At 40.0% G+C, this 11,685-nt stretch overlaps 1 protein-coding gene across 1 annotated transcript; it reads left to right on the top strand.

Annotated features, from left to right (window-relative positions):
• rundc1 (RUN domain containing 1) lies at window positions 1-9,904 on the top strand. Its single transcript, XM_053338498.1, has 5 exons — window positions 1-515; window positions 4,094-4,252; window positions 7,058-7,256; window positions 7,354-7,446; window positions 8,694-9,904. Exons 1-5 carry the CDS (start codon window positions 114-116, stop codon window positions 9,554-9,556), a joined length of 1,716 nt encoding a protein of 571 aa, XP_053194473.1. The 5' UTR covers window positions 1-113; the 3' UTR covers window positions 9,557-9,904.
• The last annotated feature ends 1,781 nt before the right edge of the window (window positions 9,905-11,685 follow it).

Raw genomic sequence — 11,685 nt, 5'->3', positions numbered from 1 at the left:
TGATCTCTGTTGCTTTTCCTGCGTAGTGAAAGCGAAAAACTACAACACCAGAAAGCAGGAAAAAACTATTAAACTGGCGGCGTAGTTACTAAACCTCCAGGAGTCCCAAAACAATGTCTACAGAGGAGCTGTCAGCGTCGGACAGCGAGGCTCTCTTCGCCGGCGCAGGGGAGCGATGGGCACCGGTGGGCGCCGTTGCCAGCCCCGAGGATGAGCGCAGCTGCAGCGGGAGAAGGAACGCTGGTCAGCCGGGGCAGAGAGGCTCATCGTCGGGCCTCGAGGAGGAGATGTCCGCTAAGATGAAGAGGCTGGAGGACGAGCAGGACTTGCTGAACTCGTCTCTGCTCGCACTCACCTCCCATTTCGCTCAGGTGCAGTTCCGACTGAAACAGATAGTTCACGCGCAGAGCGACGAGAAGGAGAGGATGCTGGCCGAGCTGGAGGAGTTTGCGTTCAGGGGATGCCCGCATGTGGTGGGCTGCAGGGTGCAGGATGCCACGCAGCTGGAGAACTCGGTGAGTCCCCTGCTGAGATTACTGTGGGTCCAAAAAACATCACGACAAACTGTGCAATGTACAATATAGTCACATAGATACAACAATAATAAATACAATATACATACAAACTGTGCTTTATCATATTATACACAATATGCTGTAGTGTAAGAAACAACTATCATAGCAAAATGTTGCCTTATTTCTTATCAAAACATTATTAGTTTAATAATTCATATCATCTGGAAAAATATAAAATAGTTTACTGTTATTTTAGGAAAGTTACAGGTGATTTATATATTGTGTTAAACAAAAAATGTATAATTTTCTTTAAAAAAACAAACAAAAACAAAATTAGTGGATTAAAACTTAAAAGCTTGTTTAACACCATTTGACTCTAGTACTAATTTAGCTTTCAGTCATTTCAAGTAACCAATATGTGTTTAATATTTACATATAATCATGATAATCTGAAGTCCAACTAGTGCTAAAATATAATTAAAGTCCCCTTCCTCTCAAAAAACATGCCTTTATTCTTCTTCATACAGTTTAATGTTGGAGCTTCACTGTGCAGCGTTTATTTTCATGCCCATTAAAGTGGGAAGGTTTTGTCTGTGCTTATTGAAGGTCAGATTTTAATGGGTATCATTTGAGACATCACAATTAGTTTTAAGCCAATTCTGGTTCAATAATCAACTTACACAGGTGTGATGAACAAACACACACTAAGAAGATAAGATAAAGATAATAAGATGTGTCTTTATTGATCTCCCCTTGGCAGAAAGTCAAGTTGACACATCAGTACAGTGGGAGAAAAAGAAGTAGCATAAGACTGAAAATGTAAAAAACAAAAATAACAATAAATATAGTCAATAAATAAATAAAAATAGGATAAAATAAATAAATAAAACTGGATCTTTGTGTTAATAAATCTGGGGTAAAGGATCTACCAGGCAATATATTAGCTCTGTCTTTTACTCCAGGTGACAGCAGGCAGGGGTGACATCTCTGACTGTGTGTGTGTGTGTGTGTGTGTGTGTGTGTGTGTGTGTGTGTGTGTGTGTGTGTGTGTGTGTGTGTGTGTGTGTGTGACGCTGATAGTTTTGCGTGCAGATCACAGTATGTAGATAGTAACACATGCCTGTAGGAGACAGCCGGTGTTATGTGCTGTCCTGTAAATAGAAACCAGGCAAGTCTGTAAGGTGAGAAACTGATGATGATTTATTTCATTATTAAAGAATCAGCTGGTTAATAGTTGCATCATTTGGTCCATAAAATCAAAGATGCAACCTCAAATATCATCTTTTGTCCATAAGTCAAAGATCTTCAGCTTACTGTCATAAAGGACCAAATAAACTAGGAAATAATCACATTAAAGAAGCTGGAATCAAAGAATATTAATATTTTTCTTTAATGCAGGCAAGTCTGCAACATGAGGTATGGCAAGGTGAGAAACTGATGATTTATTTCATTATTAAAGAATCAGCTGGTTAATAGTTGTATCATTTGGTCCATAAAATCAAAGATGCAACCTCAAATATCTTCTTTTCTCCGGACTGACAGACCACAGCTCAAAGATCTTCAACTTACTGTCATAAAGGACCAAAGAAACTAGGAAATAATCACATTAAAGAAGCTGGAATCAAAGAATATTCATATTAAAATGGCTCATAGAGTCTGTAACATGAAGTATGATCATGATTTATTTCATTATTAAAGAATCAGCTGGTTAATACTTGTATCATTTGGTCTATAAAATCAAAGCTGCAACCTCAAATATCTTCTTTTGTCGTGACCAACAGACATAAAGGACCAAAGAAACTAGGAAATAATCACATTAAAGAAACCGGAATCAAAGAATATTAATATTTTTCTTTAAAATAGTTGCCAATTTTTTCCATCAACATCCTCATAGACGTATTTAAAATGCACAAACACACCCACACGTCTTCTCTTTATTCACTCAGACACATAGATACGAGCCTGGATACGTGTTTGTGGTGTTAAACCCAGCTTTATTAAATCAGCACGTCAGCTGTGGTGCTTCTGTCTGATTAAATTGCGCCTGTTGCGTCACACTCGAGGCTGCTCCCACCTCCGTTTTTTTTGTTCCTGGGGATCTCTTATCTCTGGTGGAAAATGTCGCGCTTTCTGCCACAAGTGTGTGTGACTCACTCAAAGCCTCGGCCGCAGCAGGCTCGATGGAAATGTCTCCGGCAGATCACTATCTGCTTAATAAAGGTTTCTGTGTACACTGCAATTTACTCCTATGAAGCAACCAAGCCTCTTTACATTGACTCTTTTAGCTCAAGTATCGGCCTCCTGTGGTTATTGTTTGCATGTGATATGACGAAGCTTTATTTATTCTGCCCTAAAGGTCTTTTTTTAAATATCATTTCTCCTTTTTTTTCACATGCTTTACTTACAGGGGGATCTGGTGAGTAATATTCCTCGGTGTGGTTGGTTTGTGTATTTCTGTGTAAAAAGGTTCAACAGGCTATTCAATAAACTGCTGCTCAGACTTCATCACACCACAGGGCTGAAAGTCTTTGTGTAGCTTGAGTTAATCTTTAATTTGGTCTATTAAAATATAAGGGTGGAAAGACAGATGGAAGGAAAGAAGGAAAGAAGGGAAAGAAGACTGGGAGGAAGGGAGGAAGAAGGAAACTGGGCCGGATTGGACCTCTCGGCAGGCCGGTTCTGGCCCACGGGCCGTATGTTTGACACCCCTGGTCTACTGCAAACATAATATATTCTGGTCAGTGACAAAATAAGGGTTGGAAAGATGAGCAATTCACAATATCTCATCTTAAAAGCAGCATTAGGTTTGTTAAAATGTACATTTTTGTTGGTTTTATGTCATTTGAAATAATATTTGCATCATTTTTTAACCAAAAGTAAGACTGGATCCTTCTGAAAATGTCAAATGGTGTATTTAAGTGTACTTATAAATAATAATAATAATAAACTGATTTTTTAATGAAATAGTTCCTGATGTACATGATTCCCCAGATTAAATTCAATATTTGTATTCCATTAGCTTTATTTAATATAAAAGTTATAATGTAAGATCATGCCAAACTAGGTGATATGATGTTTTATTGAGAATTTAGTGTTTTTAAAGCAAGTTTAATTAGTTTTGATGGTTACACCACTTAGACATTTTGCCATAATCCTCTAATATATTCTCTTAAAATGGATTAAAAGCAGAAATTTGAATGTGTGCAAGTTATTCATACGTTTAATTTCACATTTTGACTAAACCACAATGACACAAAAACCCGTCATTGACCCTTGTATCAGATTAAACCTTAGTGCAAAAAGCTGTCATGTTTTTATAAGTGTATTTATATTCGGTAAATAATGGCAGGAAAGGTTGTGTCTTTCTTTCTTTGTACATATTTACAGAAAGGGCTTCATACTCAAATGTTGATGCTGATATCAGTCACAGTTATGCACCTCTGCTCAGAATTAAACACACACCTCATGGGATATTAGTTCCTCTACTAAAAACTGTGTGTGTGTCTGTGTGTGTGTGTGTGTGTGTCTGTGTGTGTGTGTGTGTGTGTGTGTGTGTGTGTGTCTCTCTCTTCTGACAGAGTGAAAGAGAGAAGAGGGAGCGCCTGGAGGCTCAGAGAGAAAAACAGAAGGATCTCATTTTCCAACTGAAGACCCAGCTGGACGACCTGGAGCGCTTCGCCTACCAGGAAGGCAGCTACGACTCGCTGCCGCAGTCTGTCGTCATGGAGAGACAGAAGGTGGGAATGAGGAAATGCACCGATGTGGGAGAGTCCATGAAGGGGTTTTTTTTGTATCAGAGAGACAATAACTATCCGTCATATGGAGACGTCTGTTACGCTGAGCACATAATTTGATGTTTACCTGTTTCAGGTCAGGTGTAACAAGTCAAACGTTCGTCCTCAAAAATGCTTCAGGCTCTGCGGTGTTTGCCTGTGAAGCTGAAAATCCAATTGCAACCTATTTGTTTATATAGCACCTTTCATACAAGAAACGCAGCTCAAGTGCTTTACCTTTTTTATATGAGCTGTATTGAAGCTTTAGTATTACACATACATCACTTGAAAATACAATGCATTTAACCCCATAAGTATATTAAACCCCAAAGATACAACACATTCAACTACAGAATATATTCAACCCCAAAAATACAGTATATCAACCACGAAGTAAAATAAAATAAAATGACTGTCTGAATCACAAATTTGCTGCTCACTGCACACAAACACCTCATCCCTAAACCCAACAAATCTACATTTTCTACTATTCACAGGTGCAGCACATCCCATGGGAAACATTTATCCCTATCGATTCTTTTCCTCTTCCTGAGGTCCGAAAGAACCTGCTTCACAACCACATCACCACTAACCATTGTTTGCTGTATTATCCCCACACATCTAGTTTTCCATAATTTTGAGCAAACAATGCTAATTTTGGGCTAAACAAGTGCTTTACAAGTGCTTCACATGGAAATGACATAAAAAGAACATTAATGTAGCATGAGATGGAAATAAAACCCAATTGATAACATTCATAGAGATAAGAAGTATTTGACCCTGTGCACACGATCCATAAATCAGATAAAGAAGTGTTGAATGAAAAACAAGGACCTAAGTTTGTCTTCTAGAGTCAGAAGGTGGAGCTTTCTACTTTCATATTAAATTGTATGTCTGGCAATTTTCTATATTTGCCTTTATTATGGACCCCAGGAAGAGTAGCTGTTGCCTGGGTAACAGCTAATGGGGATCCAAATAAACTAAACTAAACTAAATTATCAAAGAACTTGAAGTGAAGAGCCAAACCAACAATGAATTGATCTACTTACAGCTATATCTAAAACCTGATATATCTGATTCCTCTGTGTCATAGACCTCCATAGGTTTGTTAACCCTCTGTTGTCCTCAGGTCAAGGAAGGAAGGAAGGAAGGAAAGAAAGGAGTAAGGAGGGAGGGAGGAAAGGAAGGCTGAAGGAAGGAAGGAAGGAAGGAAAGAAAGGAGGAAGGAAAGAAGGGAGGAAGGAAAGAAAGGAGTAAGGAAGGAAGGGAGGAAGGAAAGGAGGAAGGAAGGAAAGAAACAAAGAAAGAAGCAAGGTAGGATGGAAAGAAGTGAGGAAAGAAGTATGGAAGGAGGGGAAGAACGAAGGAAAAATTAAAGAAAGAGGAAGGAAGGAAGGAAGGAACAGTCAAAATAGACGGGGTCAATTTGACCCGGGAGGACGACAGGAAGGTTAAAAACATATCAATGAGCCACACTGCTGCTCTGTGTGACATGTTCATAGAGTTAGGTTGCACTAGTTAGTTTATAAATGTTCTAAACACTAATGAACACTCGAGTGAAGAGGATTGATGTCCTCTCTGGAGACTGAACGTGTGATCACTGTTACTATTCTTTGGAGGCGTTACTAAACAAATTAACAAGACCAGACTCTTCATAATGAAGGAACCTGTCACCCAGTGCAGTGGTGTGAATCACTGATGTGTTTATAGACAACAACAGAAGTCTACGACACAGAGGAATAAGATGTGTCAGACTTTGGATACACACACACACAATACTTGTTAGTGGATCAGTTCATTGTTGAATTTAGAGAATCTGAATGCAAGCAAACAGGATAATAAGTGTTTTCATCTTTTAAAAAGTTGGCTCCAGTATTAGATATTAACTCATTGGCTGCCATTGATGTCTAAAGACGTCAATCTGATTACAACCGTTCACTGCCATTGACATCAATTATGTTTTTCTCTCTTTCTTTTGGTACCTTCGGTGTTTACATAGTCATAGAACACAATATTCTGTGGGTCTTGAAAGATCGGTCAAATGCTGGCAGTATGGGGCTCTGCTCTGAAAATGGGTCAATGAGTTAATTATTAAGACACACCTGCCAGTATTTGCTTAATGAGGTTTTTCATGTTAAATAATCTAAACCAGTATAAGACTTGTGTGCATCTAGACATACTCACTACATTCCTCTGAAACACCGGAAAGCACCAGAACCTCAACGATAACTGTTTATCCACCACTTTAAACCTAAAATAACCAAATATTACCATGATATTATTATAATAATAATAATAATCATAATAATAATAATAATAATAATGCTTTATTTTTGGATAGGGACAGTGCATATTGATGAACATCGATATTAGACATCTCTGTAAATATGCCGGATTATAGCACAGTTGCTAATTCGTTGCATCCGTAGTCACTAGTGAGTAAAATAAATATAAAAAAGAATACAAGTAGAAGAAACAGCAAATAAATAGATGAGATACAAATAAAACACACACAGCACAATATAATACACAATCAAGAGGATATCAGATCCAGGCAGGATACAGCAATGTAATAAAAGAGTTCAGTCAGTGTTAAGTCCAGTTAATGAGCCAATGTTTTAGTTGTCCTTTAAAAGAAGAGTATGTGGGGCTTTCCCTAATTGTGGAGGGAAGACTATTCCAGACCCAGACCCAGACCTCCACAACAGACACAACAGACACAACATCACAGACATTAAGATAAAACTTTAACCCTCGTACGTTTTCCAGGTCATCATCGACGAGCTGATCAAAAAGCTGGACGTGAACCTGAACGAGGACATCGGGAACTTGTCCCCCGAGGAGCTGAGGCACCGAGTGGACGCTGCCATCGCTCAGATAGTGAACCCGGCCCGGGTCAAAGAGCAGCTAGTGGACCAACTCAAAACCCAGATCAGAGACCTGGAGATGTTCATCAACTTTATCCAGGGTACACAATCTCATATACTGCACAAACAATCAACTGTTAGCTAGTTTTTTTAATGGTTCAATGAGTAATTTTGCTGTTTTCTTCCCCCAAAAAAAAGACGAGGTGGGGAATCCTCTGTTGCCAGATGGAAACAACCAGCAGCCGCAAGCAGCAGGAACCAGCGCCAGAGCTGCAGGAGTGAAGAAGAAAGGTCAGTCAGTTTATTTAAATCTCTAACTGAAGGTACCTGCTGATGTTTGGTGTGGTTAACCCTTAAACAGGCAGCGTGCACCAGGAGACTCTTTAACACCTGTTTCGGAGCACGATTGGGTAAGGTGGTCAAGTCAATTGTATGTGTCTTCAATGGTGACGACTAGATTGGTAGAATTGAAGCTTGTGGTAGGTTTATACTAGGACTGTCAAATGATTCATTTTCTTAATTGAGATTAATCGCAGAATTTCCACAGTTAATCATGATTAATCGCGTTTTGAATTGCATGTTTAAAATCCTGTTATTTTACATTTCAAGGCAGTTTTAAGCCCATAATGTAAAGCATTTCTTACCAGAGTGTCTTAACTGGGAATCAATCACGGCTCTGCTGCGACTCCCACACTCCAAAATGGTCCTTTGGTGGAGCTGAGGCTTGCTTGGCTGCACCTGGGTGTTTAGCGTGGAGGTGCTAACTCAAACTCGACGTACTCCGGTGGTAGTTAAACTCCGTTTGACACAGGTTGCATTTTACTTTTGACTTGTCAACTGAAGCGTCTGGAAGTTTTTTAAAGTTAAACAAGCCGTTCAAAAGTCCAGTAGCTCTCTTACTTTCCATCAGCGCGGTAGGTTTACTGCAGGAGGCCACTTCAAAGCATAGCGCTACAGCTAGAGGAGCCGTCTACGGGGGAGTAGAAGGGACAAAAAGGCTTGCGTTATGGATTGCATTAATCTAATCGCAATTAACGCGTTAACGCTGACAGCCCTAGTTTATACATTGATAGAAATGATAAAACTCAAAAACTATGTGTGATATTAATGAGCAGAGAAAGCAAGTATGTATAAAGCATTCAGTTGTTTATCATTATGAACATTTTTATACCTTTTAATAGGGACAATGTATTTTGTAGGAGATAAAAAACTCCAAAATATCCAAAGTATCCAAAATATCCAAAATATTTTAAAAGTAGATTTGTGGAAATGTTTTACTTAGGTGCACATGAGATAACTAGGATTTTAGTCTTCACATCTCATTTTCCACTCTTGCCTGTTCAAGAGTTAAACAACTAGATGTGTTTTATTATTCAGTAATATGTTGAATAATATCAATAAATTCATACATTTTAGAGCCATTGATCTGTCAAACTGTGCGTTCCTCAGGTTATTCAGGTTTTTAAAGACATATTAACTGACAGGCGTTAGTGTATGAAGTCTATTATATTCTGATGTTGGTCTTTCTCTCTCTGCAGTGGACCCAGAACAGGCTCAGAAGATGCGGGAGACGGGCCTGCAGCTGATCCAGAAGGCGCTCGCCGTGCTGCAGATTTTCGCTGCCAGCCAGTTTGGCTGCGCTCCCGGTCATGTCCCTCAGAGCATGTGGCCTCAGGACTCAACGGTGCAGGACTACGGCCCCTTGCTGCAGCGTCTGGAGGCGGCCGTCGACAAGGTGCGGGTGCTGGGGTCGCGCAGGCAGCCGTGCCTCGAACACGTCGTCAACTACACCAGCAACACGGCTCTGGGGCCCCGAGACGAGCTGACGACGTCCGTGAGGAAGGAGCTGGCTTTTGCTCTGAAAGACTTGTTGGCTCACGGACTCTTTTCGCCCTCCCAGACCATGAGCCTGGTGCTGGCTCCCATCTCCTGCCTGCTGCCTTACAGACCCGCACCACAGACCATGCACCCGTGGGACCTCTTTGTCAAATACTACCACTCCAAAAACGGGAAGGAGTTCGTGGAGTCACCTGCACGCCAGCTTTCGCAGTCCTTCAGCCTGCCTGTAGGGGGCGGCCCGGTCACCATCACCCCTAAACAGTCTCTGCTGTGGGCCATCCACACTGTGCTGAAGGAGCACGGACGCTACAAGCGAGGACCGGACACGGAGTTCAAAGCGCTGGTTTGCATGGCTCTGAATGAGCAGCGGCTGGTGTCGTGGCTCAACCTGCTGTGTAAGACGGGGACTCTGATACACCCACACTACCAATCCTGGAGCTACATGGCTCAGACCGGCTTCGAGGGGGCTTTGCGCATCCTGGGACGCATCAGCCACCTTAAATTTAACCTCCCGGTGGACCTGGCTGTGAGGCAACTGAAGAACATTAAGGATGCTTTCTGAGGAGGGACCAAAAAAAAAAAAAGACATAAAACAAACAGATGAGAAGTAGAGAAACACTAGTCTCAGAATTAAAGTATTTTATCAGCTAAAGTACACCGCTCTTACCTGGTATTCAGGGCTGAAAGCATGACTCTGTGCTTCAAGTATGTAACATTTTAAAGGCTGTTTAAAGGGGATTTATCATGCACATTTCCTGCTCTATATTTTTTAATCTGGGGCTTTACTGTAATGTCTTTGCATGATTAACAGCTCAAAAAAAACTCCTTATTTATCTTATACTGGCTCTGTATGCAGCCCCTCAGTTCAGCTTCTGACTTAAACATGCTGTTTTAGCTCCTTTCTCTTTAATCTGCCTCCTTCCCAATCAGTCCCTTCCTCTTTGTCTCATCCTTTATTCAAAATATAAACTTCTCAAAGCCTCAATCTGATCCAAAATATGCAAATGGAGCTGAAAAAACTCCATTAACTCCATAAAAACTCCATAAAAATAACCAAAAAAACCCAAACACTAAAAGCATGATACGTCCCCTTTTAAACAACCTCTCGTGTAAAGTACAATTCTGTGACGTCTTTTCAGTACATGCATGGATGATTTATGTCGTGTGAGCTTCGGTCATAAGCAACCTGCATATTTAACGTATCCCGGTATGTTTGAGATGCCAAAATAATGTCAACTTGTACTGTAAAAACCTGCCTTAGAAGTGGAGATAAAGTAAAGCTTTTCCTGACCTTACTGACCTGTGTTCATCATCATCATATCACCCCCCCCCCCCCCCCCGCCCCCCCTCCTCCTCCTATGCAGCACTTCCACAGTAATCAGTATACTGTAATGTTAGTTGATAGCTGGACAAGCCAAAAGACATAAGGAGACATAAGGAGACATAATGGGGGGGGGGGGGGGGGGGGGCAGTTACTGTGGCTTTCACACAGTAAACCCCAAAAAGCTGCATGTTGCTGCTCTGTTTTTTTAAAAACAACAAAGAAAAGTGTGAAATATTTAGGTGGTGAATCACGTGTAGCAAATTAGCATATTGTAAAGCACTCAGGTCAACTTGAAAATGTCTTTAAGTTTCCATCACGGTGGGAAAAAAAGTGTTGGTTATAAATATGCAGCTATCAACTTTGCTTCTCTCCTATAGCTCCATGTTTCAAACATCCGAGGCTGTTCATGCTCGTCGTGTTTTCAGGTGTGTTATTAATATTTTAAAGCCCCTGTATGAACTGCTGCTGCTGCTTTTTCCTCCTGTTCCAGGTTGTAGTTAAGAATCAAATGACAGCGACATTGTACGTAAAGCATTTATTTTATGATGTTAATTAACAGTTTGAATCGAAGGAGGAGAGGAAAATCTTTTCTTTTTTTTTTTAATCTTCCTGAGAGACGGCTAAGTTGCACGAATCGTATCCTCGAATAATGAATGTATAAAAAACCATAGATGCTATTAAACTGAGGTTAGCTCCTATCTGCTCTATGTTTCCCCTCTTACTGTTTCTTCTGGTGTTATGTTTCAAACCTTTAAAGTGTTTTCGTGCTGATAAAACATCACCCTGTGTTTGTATTTCCTGAGATTAAGACACATATTTTATCATTTATTTTACGTTACAGTTTCCTGTTTTTAGGCTGTGTACTTCAATGCCCCCCCCACCTGATTTTGTTGCGTCTTGTTCTGCTGTTATGTTGTGATTCATGTACACGGACGTTTATTTATTGAACAGCATGTTTCAGCTCAACACTGACTGGAGTAGATGAAACGTATCAGAAACACTGTTAAAAGTAGCTGCTGTAGATGTTCAGTCTGGGTGTAATAGTAATAATACACACTGAGTCATTTAAACTGAGCTGTTTATGTTGTTTTTATTTAATCAATTAAAACTGTTAATATATTAAGAGGTATGAATTGTGTCAATGTCAATTATTTCAGCGCTGGTACAGATATCTTTGGATAAGCTCTGAAACAGTCATTTAGGTTGTGTTAAATATCTAAACTGTATTTTTTTTTCTAGAATAAACCATCAAAAAATATAATAGACAGCTATCTGAATGAATAACATTGAGAAAATAATCAATCTGAGGTGAAAATGGCTTTTGGGGGCTTTAATTGACCCTGTGTGAACTAAAGAAAGAGGCTGTT

Source organism: Scomber japonicus, chromosome 18, assembly GCF_027409825.1.
Source record: "Scomber japonicus isolate fScoJap1 chromosome 18, fScoJap1.pri, whole genome shotgun sequence".
NCBI classification, from domain to species: Eukaryota; Metazoa; Chordata; class Actinopteri; order Scombriformes; family Scombridae; genus Scomber; species Scomber japonicus.
This window is presented reverse-complemented; position numbering and strand designations above follow the sequence as displayed.

Excerpts from the sequence above, each read along its gene's own strand:
- rundc1 (XM_053338498.1), top strand. The coding sequence starts at position 114 with ATGTCTACAGAGGAGCTGTCAGCGTCGGACAGCGAGGCTCTCTTCGCC. Across the intron at positions 516-4,093 it reads CCACGCAGCTGGAGAACTCG|AGTGAAAGAGAGAAGAGGGA; the intron begins GTGAGTCCCCTG and ends CTCTTCTGACAG. Across the intron at positions 7,447-8,693 it reads TGCAGGAGTGAAGAAGAAAG|TGGACCCAGAACAGGCTCAG; the intron begins GTCAGTCAGTTT and ends CTCTCTCTGCAG.